This window comes from Equus asinus, chromosome 2 (genome assembly GCF_041296235.1).
Source record: "Equus asinus isolate D_3611 breed Donkey chromosome 2, EquAss-T2T_v2, whole genome shotgun sequence".
NCBI classification, from domain to species: domain Eukaryota; kingdom Metazoa; phylum Chordata; class Mammalia; order Perissodactyla; family Equidae; genus Equus; species Equus asinus.
The window spans coordinates 191,666,359-191,679,916 of record NC_091791.1 but is presented as its reverse complement, the minus strand read 5'-3'; the positions used below and the strand labels follow the sequence as shown (position 1 = coordinate 191,679,916).

The following is a 13,558-nucleotide window of genomic DNA, read 5'->3' as shown; positions in this document are numbered from 1 at the left end:
CCGTGGCTTAGTTTATCATAATTTTTTTAGGATACAGATTTGCTAGGACTTCACTGCCATCTTGGTAAGTCTTTCACTGGTGCAGGGCATGTGATTTGTGTTTTCTGAGCCTAAGGTGTTGTTTGAGTTTCTAAAATTCCTACAATATTTCTTTTCAAATTGAAACCTTAGGAAAATAGGTACTGTCAGCCCTTCGTCTCCCTCCTGTCTTTGCACTTTGTATTCCATGAACCAAGGATAGAAGATGTTAATAAGGCTTTTCTGGGCTTTACTTTCTCAAGATTCAGCTGAATAGGTATTTCTGTGATGCTCTGGCTTATGTGTGGGTGTATACTTAATTGAAATCATCACACATTTCTAACAGCTTGTTGCATTCCTCTGACAAGTGTAAAGTTATAACTGTGAGATCACACCTTTGAAAATGCCAAATCTAGTTGGTGGCACTGGTGACAAGTACCACAGTTGGGTGCTCACAGTCCCTAAGGGCTTTCTGTACATTCCCTCTTTCATTCCTTCTCATAACCCTTGTGTTAGATGTGAGTCTAGCTGCGCCCCATTTGGGGACGGTTGGGTTAAGAGGGGTTGAGTAACTTGTCCAGAGTCACAAACTTGTTAGTAGCAGAAATGTGTTTTGATCTCAAGATTTCTGACTCCAGCCATTATGCTGCATTGGAAAAGTAGTTGAGTCATTAAAAAAATGTTTTTTCCACTGGCCCAGGTGGCCTAGTGGTTAAATTTGGCTAGCTCCACTTTGGCAGCCTGGGGTCAGTTCCTGGGTGTGGACCTACACCACTCATCTATCAGTGGCCATGCTGTGGCAGTGGATCACATACAAAAAGAGGAAGATTGGTAATGGATGTCAGCTCAGGGCAGATTTTCCTCAGCAAAAAAAAAAATTGGTTTCATTTTATGCAAGTAGCATATGATTGCAAAAAAAATTAGAAAATATATGAAGGCAACAAGAAGGAAAAGAGAATTACCTATAATTCACCAAACATAGAGAAAAACTCACCATATGTATTTTAGATTATGTATACGCATTATATTTATAGTAGATCCTCCTTAGCCACACATTCTTGTGAACACTTATTTATAACCCCAGAATCAGCATCCACGGTGCTATAGCGGTCATTCTCAGACCCGTGCAGAGCGAGCGGCAGTGGCCTGGGGAGCCTCTGCCATGGTTAGGCCTCCTGCAGAGGCAGCTGGGGGATGGAGTGGGCAGGGGCGCGCAGTGCGGTCTCTGGGGTGTGCACAGAGGTGGGGCGGTCTCGGGCGAGTCACTTAACCCTTCTGACCCTTCTGAACCTGGGCCTGTTTTCTCTTTTGTAAAATAAAGAAAACAGAATCTACCAAGCTGAGTTATTTTAGGGTTTAAGATTATAATCTATCTGAGATATGTGTAGATATGTTTGTATTTCCTGAGGAGCGAGGGTTCAGTACCCGCTAATGCAGTGTTTGCAGCGACTTTATAAAGCATGACCACAGCAGATAACAAGCATCAGCCATAGCACGATAGACGTGCACACACAGTTTCTTTTTATGCCTGGATACACAGGTCTATATCTGTTCTTTTTTTGGACACTAAAAATGGACACATACATTGCTGTAACCTGCTTCATTTAATAGTATGCTGTCCGCATTTTCTATTACCATGAAATGCTGTTTTATTACATGATTTGTGACATTCAGCAAATAACTTTGAGCACATACCGTATTGCCAGGCTCTGTGCTAGTTGTTGGGTGGGGGCAATAGACAGTAAACAGTCACTCAGATAATGAGCTGATTACAAATTTGATCCTTCCGGATTCTCCCACAGAGGAGAACTGCGGGTCGAACAGGAGTGCATGGTGGGGAATCCAGCCTCTTCTTGGGTCCTCGGGAGGCTTCTCGGGGCTGGTCACCGTCACGCTGGGAACTGCAGGATGACGGCCAGGGAACGGGGGCAAGAGCAGGGGAGGCTGTGTCTGTGGATGACCCCCGTTTCCTACTGACCCTTTCCTGACAAGCTTTAAGGTTCCCTCCAAATTTTCACAATTCTGGGATGTAGGTTAGTCTTTAATTCCTCAGAACGAATTTCCAGAAGTGGAATGTTTGGTCAAACGGTTAGCACTTTTTTTGAGCACTTTTATTAGATACTGTTGGAATTAAGTACCCATTTCTCCTACTTTTAACACATAGGGAATTATGACTTATTTTAATATTTGCTTTAGTCAGTTTTAAAAGGCACAAAGTTAGCCCATTACTTAAGTACTTTATTACTGCTTCTGTATTGCTTTCTTTCTCATTTTCAAACGTTTAAATAAACTCATCTGCTCTTTAAGTGCTACAAGTAGTACACTTTTATGGGACTATTCACAATGATGGGAGAATAACCTCATTAGGTAGGAAGAAGCTAAATTTGTGAAATTATTAGAAAAATATCTCCAATAGAATATAGGCTAGAAGATAATAATTATGTTGTAATTTCCCTAGGGCATACTATGGAAATATTAATTTTTTTGGAGGGCCTTCTAACACATCTGTGAAGACTTCTGCAAAACTGAAGCAGCTGGAAGATGAGAATAAAGATGCCATGTTTGTGTTTCTGTCTGATGTCTGGTTGGACCAAGTAGAAGTGTTGGAAAAACTGCACACCATGTTTTCTGGTAGGTGTCACTTTTCCTGTTATTCTTGAACTCTTTTGAGGGGTCCTGTCTTAAAACTAAATTCTTAAAAAAAAAAAAACTAAATTCTTTACAAATGTATCTTTTTGAGTAGTCTATTTTTAAAAAATATTTTAAATGAGTTTATCTTAAAGACTTAAATTTTTCCATTTGAAAAATAACACGCTGTGTGTGTGTGTATTCACAATAAATAAGAATCAGTCCCGAGTGGAGCGTGAGAGTAGATGAGAGCCTGAGCTCTGGAGCCTGACAGAATGGGTGTGAGCTGCAGCCTGAGGCCTTGGGAGCTTACCTCATCTCTCTCTGAGCTTGTGGGGATGTCAGGAGGAGGGCCTGGCACAGAATGAGTCCTCAGTATTGGGCACTGTCACTACTACTGTATTTAAATAAGAAGTTGTTACTAAAATAAGTTGTTATTAAAATAATGTTTTTATTAGTAAAAACTCGTGATTAAAGGGTTTTGACCTGATTTCTAGACTAGAAAAATGATGTTCATTGATTCCCTTATATCTAGGTTATTCACCAGCTCCTCCAACCTGCTTTATTCTGTGTGGTAATTTCTCATCTGCACCATATGGAAAAAATCAAGTTCAAGCTTTGAAAGGTATTGAGAGTCTATTGAATAAGTGTTCCTACATCAATTTAAACTAAATTGATAAATAATCTGTAATATTTTAGTTTCATTCGAAAGATGTTAGATTGTGTCTAATCAAATACAGTTTGATTTTTATGTGCATTATGTGCAAATTAAATTTAATATCCTTTTAAAATTTTAGATTCCCTGAAAACTTTGGCAGATATAATATGTGAATATCCAGGTATTCACCAAAGGTAATGATTTCTACTGCTATATTTTTTATTTAAACAATTTTGTTTAAAAAAAACCCAAAAAATAAATCCTAAGTTTGATATCAATGATTACTAAGAAATGAATGGAAGAAAAAGTTAAGAAAATTAGTATAGCTAAGAGAGAAAATTATGCTCACATCATGATAATGTATGTTACACTGCACTCTAGATTTGTAGTGATAAGTATTAAAAGGGAGAGTGACAGCTGTAATTTGACTTTCTTGATGACATTACTCAAGTGTCTAGAGCTGCACTCTTCAATGTGATATAGTCACTGGCCACGTGTCTCTTTGAATTTAAAGTCAAATAAAATTTAAAATTCAGTTGTACTAGTGACAGTTCAGACATTCAGTAATTGGACAGTACAGATAGAGAACATTTCCATCATTGCAGAACTGTCTACTGGACAGTGTTGGTCTGGAGACTTTTAGTAATTCATTTAAAATGGATGAAATTTAAAATTTTTTTAAAACTCATTATTTAATTAAAAGCAATAACTTGTTGTTAGACTAGTGGATGGTGTTGCAATGATCCATATTTTAAATGACTTACGTTGAATTTTGCTACAGTAGTCGTTTTGTGTTTGTACCTGGTCCAGAGGATCCTGGATTTGGTTCCATCTTACCAAGGTAAGTTTTATTCAGACTTTTGTAACAGTAAAGAAAATTTTGTAAAGTTTAAAAATACATGCTGTATCACATAAGTTGTTTTTATAGGCCGCCACTTGCTGAAAGCATCACCAGTGAATTCAGACAGAGAGTACCATTTTCAGTTTTCACTACTAATCCTTGCAGGTAAATATTAGAATTTTATGTTACACTTTTTTTCTTTCACTTAAAAATTAACTTAATTCTTAAAATTTGTCTCTGAATTTTGACTGTTGTGAGATAAATATAAAAAGATTTCTCTTTGTTTCTCAAAACTTTGAAAATATTTTAACTCTAATTAAATAATTCACTAATATTGAATTCAGAAGCTTGAATAATGGATGGAGGTTTAAAAATAGATATTCTCATTACACATCCTTTAAGGAAAGTTATGGGGAGAATGGAAAGATGACACATTTGCTGTGTGTGCCGCTCGCTGTGGCCACAGGCTCTAATGGAGGCGATGCCCTCTCTCCTTGGTTCTCCTCTCTCTTCGGCCTGTGTTCACCCCTTCTGTGACCTTATCCCGTGCATGGTTGTCAGTACCATCCATGTGTTGACAGCTCCCACATCTGTGTCCCCAGCTCAGACCTTCCTCCCAGACCCCAGACTCAGGCATCAGTAGCCTCCTCTCTCCCCTTGGGTGTCTGATGACAGTTTCAGTCAGAACCTCTGACCTTCCTGCCTCGTCAGCCCCCACCTGTTCTGTGGCCTTCCCCATCTTAGTTCATAGCACCTTTGTCCTTCCAGTCGCCCAGGCCAAAAACTTTGGGGTTTCTCCTCACATGTAGTTTTTCAGGAACTCCTTCAGAAATTTGAAGGAAAACTTCAAAATATATCCAGAATCTGGCCACCTCTGTACCCTCCACCTCCCCGACCCTCTGCCTTCTTCTCCAGCCTGGATTACTGTCACAACCTCCAAGTGGGTCTTTAGCTTTTACTCCGCCCCTCCCTCCTCTGTTCTTCACACTGTCAGAGTGATCGTAGAAACCTAAAGTATATCACATCCCTTCTGATCCTGATAGATGGGGCCCCTCGAGTCAGGCAGGAACAGCCATGTCCTTGCAGGAGTGGTCAGGGTCGTGTGTGATCTGGCCCAATTTCCTCTCCTCATTGATTCCAGCCACTCTGGCCTCCTTCTGTTCCTCAGAGGTGCAGCATGCTTCATCGTAGGACCTCTGCTCTCCCTGCAGCGTCCTTCCTCTGCATGTCTCCTCGACTGACCACCTCCTTCAAGTCCGTGCTCAAACCAAGCTTCATTACGAGCCTGAGCTGTTCTGATCATCCTGTTCAGTTCTCCAGCCTTCTTGCCCTTCTCTCCCCACAGATGATCCTGTTAGCCTTTTCCCCACACATTAAGTCATCTTCCAACATACTGTATACTAACCGTGTTTATTGTTTACTTTCTCTGCCCGCCCTCCCCCATTAGAACGTAAACTGTGAGGGCTGCGGTCTTTTGTTCTGTTCGCTCATCCCTGGAACAGTGCAGGACACACACATATTAAGAGCTCAGTAAATAACTGCCAAATGAATGGATGAATAGATAAATTCTGGTTGAACTTTTGCTGTGGTGAACAATGGGAAGTGGGATGGCTTTGTATTATAAAACATCTTGCGGGGGGCTGGCCCTGTGGCCTAGTGGTTAAGTTCGCACGCTCCGCTTTGGCGGCCTGGGGTTTTGCCGGTTCAAATCCTGGGCGCAGACATGGCACCGCTCATTGGGCCATGCTGAGGTGGTGTCCCACATGCCACAACTAGAAGGACCCACAACTGAAAAAAAAAATACACAACTATGTACCAGTGGGCTTTGGGGAGAAAAAAAGGAAAAATAAAATCTTTACAAAAAAAAAAAAACATTTTGCCTTTAAAATTATCTCATAATTTGTTCTGTGGAAGTCAAATTTAACTACTGTTTTTCATTTCAGAATTCAGTATTGTACGCAAGAAATTATTGTCTTTCGTGAAGACTTAGTGAATAAAATGTGCAGAAACTGTGTCCGTTTTCCTAGTAGCAATTTGGATATTCCTAATCATGTAAGTTTTAAGTCTTCTCTGTTAAGCGTCGTAACTTACTGACAACATACTCTTGTCAGTATGTTAATTTTTGTTCCTAAGTCAGTGTTTGTGAACTTTCTCACTGAAGTATCCCTTAGTGGGCAGAGGAAAGCCCAGAACGAGCAGGAAATTTCTTTGGAGCTTCCCGTTTTGCTTTTAAAACTCATGAATCTTACAATGTACTTCAAAATATATACACATATTTTTAATAAAATGTTCATGTTTATAATGTTTATTAAATATTTCATATGATATGTCCACATCAAGAGGAGTGTAGTGTTTATCTTGTAACATCAAATTCCCTGACATACGATTGTCCATCCCTGGTTACATGTACGCCCATTTGCGAAGGACAGAAGTGGATCATACAGAGCATTTTTAGTATTTATTTTTAATATTTAAAGCATATGCTGACTAAATATCTATTCTTGGCATTACTCAGGCTGTGGAATTACTTTTAGATGAACAGAATGAGTAAATGAGCTTATTACACAGCCCTAAGTACAGTGGCTCCAATATGATTTATTTGGGGGAGTAGCTTTTATGGTATATGGTATTAAATGAAAATTCCTAGATTTCTCCAAAAGTACAGGATAGCTCATTTAATTTTATATCAGTGATATAAAATTTTCCCAAGCTCTGTGATTCAGTTTTCCCAATTGTTTCTCAAATTTTCTAAGACCTTTTGGGAATTAATGTTTAATTTGCAATTATTTGTTAGTTGCCATTCATAAGTCAACTGAAGTTTGTTTTGTATCATCCTTTTGTAGTTTGTAAAGACCATCTTATCCCAGGGACACCTGACTCCTCTCCCGCTCTATGTGTGCCCCGTGTACTGGGCATACGACTACGCTCTGAGGGTGTATCCTGTGCCCGATCTGCTCGTCATCGCAGACAAATATGATCCTTTCACTCTGACCAACACCGAATGCATCTGCGTGAACCCGGTGAGAATGCAGTGAACTTCATGTAGTCATAGTTCATCGAGATCAGAGGGTTATTTCTTTAAATTTAAAATATATAGTTAATAAGATTACTGTTGGAGTAAAAACATATCACTAGTGAAACATTGAACTAATGTGGTGTACACAGAAAATTCTTAAACTTTCAATATAGCACGTGACTATAAAGTAAAGTGACTTTCTAAAAAAACAAATGCACTAAAACTTACAAATGCAAGTGAGTGTTCCCTCAGAGTAACTTACCTTGGGCTTCCTTTCTGGAGATTGCTTTCAGAGCCTCTCTCTCATTTTCTTTAAACATATTAATGGCACTTGTCCCTTGAGGATGATTTTGATTTTTGGAAACTGCCCAAATCCCAAAAATCTAAGCCTGATGAGTGTGGAAATTCTTACTGGGACACATTTTATTATTTCCTTTTTTTCCTAGAACCTTGAAGTTGCTTCGGAATCCTGAAGTTGCTTCTGAATTTCTATAGAAGTGTGATTGACTTTTTGAACTTGGAGAATAAATGTGCATAGACATTGTTGTTTATGTCAAATATCTTCACTAGTGATTTTTAATCTGTATGCTTCCTTGATCCTTGTGAATTTCAGATTTTAATACTTTTTTGTTTCATGTAGGTCATTTCTAGAAACATCATGTCTTACTGTTGATTATTGCTTTCCTCAAACACACGTTTTTTTGTCCAGCTTCCTCTAAGACAGGTCTCTCAACCACAGAACTGCTGACATTTTTGGACCAAATAATTCTTTGTTGTAGGGCACTGTGCTGTGCCCTGTAGGATGCTGAGCAGCATCCTGGCCTCCACCCACTAGATGCCAGGAGCAGCCCCTGGTTGGGACAATCGGAACTGTCTCCAGATATTTGCCAAATGTCCCCTAGTGGATAAAATTGTCCCTGATTGAGAACTACTGCTCTAAGGATGAGTGTAGTCAACTAATTTGGTTTCACTGTTATTTGTGGTCTAATTTTTGTAGAATCTTTATTCACATTCCAATATTCTTTCAAATTGAGACTATTTCCTTATTTAAATTGAACTCTGAGCATTCTCATAGTTAGTGTTCTCTTTGAAAACACTTTCTCTGAATTTTTCCACTTTTTATCCTATAGGTGAGTAAATAATCACCTCCTACACCATCAATGTATCTTTTTCACCTTTTGGGCGAACACAAACTTGCTTTTGACATTGCTTCATCCCTTCTTGATACTTCCGCACATTAATGAGAGCCTTCCATGGGCCAGAAAAGATAGTCCCTGCTCACTACCTTAAGGCTCTAGGAACGGACAGACAACTGTATGTGTGATTACTGCTCAGCTGCTTTGGGGGCACACTGGAGGGGCAGCAAACCCAGATTCTCACTGGGGAGAGGGCAGGAAAGATTTCTTGAACAAGATGTTTGAGCGGCTTGCAGGCGTATTGAGCTTCACACAGTGCTGTTTCTTTCTTTAGGAAGTAGTGCCACTCCTACAGACTTCGTCCCATCTCGTGCATAAGATTGCCTAGCCTACTTGAAAGACTTGCTTCAAGTGGAGCTATTTCATAGTAGTACCTTTTCTCTATAAAGATCATGCAAAAATCTGCTTCATTACGTTATAGTCACATCTTGTAACTTTATTTTTAAGTCACAACCATGGAATTTGTTTTAAAAAATAGAAATTATTTTATAAAAGTTGAGTATTCACTTACAGGCATTTTTCTCCCCGAAGGGCTCTTTTCCAAGAAGTGGATTTTCATTCAAAGTTTTTTATCCTTCCAATAAGACAGTAGAAGACAGGTAAGTTGCCCACAGAAACAGCAGGGAGCTGTCTCTTGGTTATGTTATTAAAAATCAGATGTTCTGTAGGTGTGTTGAGATTTTTAAAAATGTCTCTAGTAGCCCACTGGAAACGTTCTAGGCTGAACTTACTGTGGTCATGCTGTGTGACATACAGTTGTGTGTACTTGATGGCACGTTTGTGAATGAAATAGACCAAGAACTGTCTGCTGAGGGAGATCTCGGTCCCGCTGTGGAGGTGGGCTGCTTCTCCTACAGGCTGACTCCTGATCTGCCTTCAGTTGGCAGCGAAGACATGGTGGGGAGTTGGGTGCGAGTGTGGTGATGGTGAGGGGTTGGGTTTGGAGGGAGGTTTTAGGGGAAAAGAATAATAATCAGCTCATGGGTAGTGTTTTCAAAGGACGCTCTGTAGACTGCCTCTGTCAGAATCCGCCGACATGTCCAGTTCCAGGACCCACCCCGGACTTACCAATGACTCCCTAGTTGTAGGGCCCAGAAATATGCATTTTTAACACTGTTTCCCTTGGATGCAGGTATCCTAACATGCAATTTCTCAGTTAATTGTATTGTGAAAAAGCTCCCACCTCCAATTAAGAAATAACCAGATAACTGCCCTCTAGGTTTGTGTCAGAGAACATAACCTTGAACACAGCCCAATTGTCTTTTTTGGGGAGTAATTAACATATTTATTCAAATAAAAATGAAAACAAGTACATGATAAAAATTTTAAACAACGCTTAAAAGTATAAAATTGAAAGGGAAAAATACCTCTGCTTCCCAGCCTTGAAACTTTGATTAACAGTTTCTTATATCTATTTCTTGGGGAAAAAAAATATGCACTGTTCTTGCTGGTCAACACTCATGGAGGAATGAAGTCCATTCACTTCATGAGACAGTCTAGATTTTATTCTTAGATGAACTCACTTGACATATATCTGGTTCTTACTGTGTTCCAGGCACTCCTTAGGGTGAGATGCTCTCTTAAAGGTCACAGCTATTCCAGCCCCTGTTCCCTAAGCCCAATGGGTTTGACTCCACCTAGCCCACAGTGAATCCTAAAAAACATGGCAGACTGCCTTCATGTAAGGGCACGCGCACTTCTCCAGTCTCCCCACTCCTGCTGTCCACACCTGGATGCGCGAGGGCATTTGATCTTGTGACCCCAGGATTAAGTCACCTCTAAGGCTGTCTGCCTGGGGCATATTTTGTCCATCTTTAGATTGACTTTTACTGAGATTAGGTATAAAGCTTATCCTGCTACGAAAATCAATACTGGGAACTTTGAACAGATGTCAGGACAAATCTGTTTCTTTCCTAAGCAACTATGTTTATCTTGGAGACACTGTGAATTTTCTGACAGACTCCCTCTGCCTTAGCTGCAAAAGCACAGCCACCTGCACAGTGCAGCCCTGGCTTCGTCTTCTTTTCTGACCTGAATTTTCCCCTACTTGAATTTCCTCATGTACTTACTTTTTTTTATTTCATCTATCTCAGCAAACCATTTTATATTCTTTTAAAAAACGAGCTGGACTATAAATAAATCAACCACAGTAGGAAACTAACTGCTTCATTGTGATAGCACAGACACTTCAGTTGCACTTCTTGTGTTGCTCCTGACTGCCATGCAGAGCTGGCTTGTGTTCTAAGCACTCGAGGCAGATTTCTATCAGCTTCTCAGCCCACTGCGCCCGAGGCCGCCCTGTGCCTGGCCCTCCTGAGTTGCCAGCCCAGGACTTGACCTGCAGCTGATGCTCATGTTGGTTGACATAGTTGGTCCCTTTATCCTCTGTGAACTCAGGTGCGAAAAGCCTGGACGTAATTTCCAAACTATAATTGAGTAGTTATAAACTTGATTTTTTCAGTGCTGGATCCAGTAAGTTGATGTATGTTATTTTTGAGAGAGAAAAAATTTTCAAGATACAGTGAAATAATTTGGTGTTCCTGATTTGTGAAATCACATTGTAGAGTTAATCAGAGAAATGTAGTCAAAGTAGATAAGGTCAAGCCTGTTGAACGTGTACTCTCAAATACAGTTGTTTTATTTAAAAACACAAGATAGTGATGCAGGGGAGGAGTACCCATTCACACACAAAGTCAGAATAAGTGGTAAAAACCTTACGGAGGGCAATTTGACGTTTGTTGAGACCCGAACTGCATACACCAGCAATTCCAATTCTAGGAATTCACCTGACAGGTGCACTGGCTGATGCACAAAAGTAGATGCAGCTGTTTTTATTGTAATTTTTATTACCGCAAAACAGTGTAAGTGGAGATCCATTTAAATGTGTATACTTATTCAGAACTTTTCTAACTTAAATGTCAAAGCCATAAAGGAAAAGGGATTAGTTTTAAAAATTATGAATATAATGTATTTATTACTAATCAAAAAAAAGGTGTAGAATAGTGTTCACAGTATTCTGCCACTTGTGTATGTGTTTTTAAAGCGCATTCCCACGTACGCATAGGCTTATGTATGATCAGACTGTCTGTATAAGGATATACTTTGCTTCTGGGGAGGCAGAAACAGACTGTGGGACTGACTTATTTTTCACTGCGCTCCCTTCTGAATTTGAAACAATGTGCATGTATTGCCTATTTTTAAAATTAATTAACTAAAACTAAATATTAAGAAATGGACAATAACATGTCTCCAAAATGTTTAATTTTACGATTATTTTCTATTTTCAGCAAACTTCAAGGTTTTTGAGATTCTTAAAGACCATCTGAAGAAGCAAAACTCATTAATTTTCTAATTTTATATAATTTAGATATTGTTACAATAAAATTACGGTAAACTTTAGAATGTTCTGCTTAAATTTGTATTTTATGAAATTTTGATATTGTTATAATAAACATGAGTACACTTTACAAAGTTTTACTGCATAGTCTTTTAAGAAAAATATGAAAAAAATTATATATTTGTACTTAAAAACTAAAGATTCATTATTTCTACATTAGTTATATGTTGTTAATTTTAAGAAAAACAAATATTTAAAGTCACAGAATTTATGCTAATGATAGTGAAAACCTTTGTTTCAGGATAATACCAGGATCATCATTACATAATTACCTTTTGGCACTGGAAATTTAAAAACACAGAGGCCCCAGAGGCTTTCATTTAGCAGGCAAGTTTCCTCAGAAGCAGCCTGTTTTGCCGTTTTTGCTGTAATCACCCAACACCATCCCCTTCCTTTATCTTTTAGTTTAAGGACTTGCACTGACAGCCCAGAAACGAACTTGGGTACAAAGAGTGTTTCAAAGACAGGAGTAACCTCAGTATTACAAAGAGCCTGGGATGGAAGACATTTCTTTCAAAGAAAATTAGGTTGGGGCCAGCCTGGTGGTGCAGCGTTTAAGTTGACCTGTTCCGCTTTGGCAGCCTGGAGTTCGCTGGTTCAGATCCCAGGTGCAGACCTACGCACGGTTTGGCAAGCCATGCGTGGCAGGTGTCCCACGTATAAAGTAGAGGAAGATGGGCACAGATGTTAGCTCAGGGCCAGTCTTCCTCAGCAAAAAAGAGGAGGATTGGTGGCAGATGTTAGCTCAGGGCTAATCTTCCTCAAAAAAAATTTTTTAGCTTTTTGGGGAAGAGATACTGATAAAAAAATTAAAATGACATTGAAGGGAAAATTCCTCGAGGGGATTGAATCTGAATGTAGTGATAAGTGAATCAGTAGTTAAGGATAAAGTGGCAATTTGAGTTGTGGTTTGGAGATGGAGAACTTGGGGAGAATGTTAGACAGGGTTTGATGATAGGAGAGCTAGATTTAGCTTTAATTTCAAGAATAGCCTGGAAAAATTGAACTTAAAGATGAAATCACGACATAAATTTGAAAGCTACTACATTGCTTGGAAAAAAGGTACAATTTGGGCCTTGAAAGTGATAGTGAAAGACAGATGAGGTTGTGGGTCCTGTTGTGAGAACCATAGAGCTAAGTATGAAAGATGATGGTTAGAAAGTTACAAATGGAAATTGGATACAAAGTGTCCCCTCACTCATTGAGCAAAGACTTGCTTTTATAATTAAAGATGGGCTTTTTGAGAGCTTTTCAGGAACACAGTGCAGGGGAGGAAGACGTTTCCTCTACCAAATGTGGGTTCGTCTGGCCGGAGAACGAATTAAATTCACATGAGACAGAACAGCAAGAGAAAATTAAACAAAGCTTTATGAGGAACCATGGCCTGGGGCCTTTCTTCCCGAAGGAAGAAAGGGCACCCAAGAAGTGGGGTGCACAGAGTGGTTATATACCCCCAAACAGGGTGTTTCACATGTGATTGAAGTGTCCCTCCCACAATAGTCACAAGATTGCCCTGTCGGCACAGCACTTGATGGACACAGCAGGTAGTGGTCTGCTGTCTCAGAGGGCGTAGCTGGAGGCAAGTCTATTGTCTGGAGCTGGGCGGTCACAGGTGAGTGCAGCAATCAGTTCCTAGCCTAAGGAAAGATGCTTAATCCTTAAAGAAATGCCAACGTTGGGAGGGGGAGGGACGTCAGTTACAGGAGGTTACCAGACAACCACAATAAAATGCAGATTTAAGTCCTTGCCTTTGGTATTGATTAAGAGTTTCTAGAAAGAAGGTCATCTCCTTCTTCCTGGTACA

General features: G+C 39.6%; 1 protein-coding gene across 2 annotated transcripts in view; it reads left to right on the top strand.

The window, feature by feature from the left end:
* The window catches only part of POLE2 (DNA polymerase epsilon 2, accessory subunit), a 28,056-nt gene extending 16,225 nt beyond the window's left edge, over positions 1-11,831 (top strand). The window contains exons 11-19 of one of the 2 annotated variants that reach the window (XM_044765580.2): positions 2,477-2,649; positions 3,182-3,271; positions 3,444-3,498; positions 4,086-4,145; positions 4,233-4,310; positions 6,089-6,197; positions 6,989-7,165; positions 8,889-8,956; positions 11,645-11,831. In XM_044765580.2, coding sequence (XP_044621515.2) covers positions 2,477-2,649; positions 3,182-3,271; positions 3,444-3,498; positions 4,086-4,145; positions 4,233-4,310; positions 6,089-6,197; positions 6,989-7,165; positions 8,889-8,956; positions 11,645-11,663 — 829 coding nt within the window. In that variant the 3' untranslated portion in view covers positions 11,664-11,831. Of the gene's footprint in view, positions 1-2,476; positions 2,650-3,181; positions 3,272-3,443; positions 3,499-4,085; positions 4,146-4,232; positions 4,311-6,088; positions 6,198-6,988; positions 7,166-7,607; positions 7,724-8,888; positions 8,957-11,644 lie in introns of those variants that run through there. The other variant, XM_070504304.1, reaches the window with a different exon arrangement.
* Positions 11,832-13,558: the final 1,727 nt, after the last annotated feature.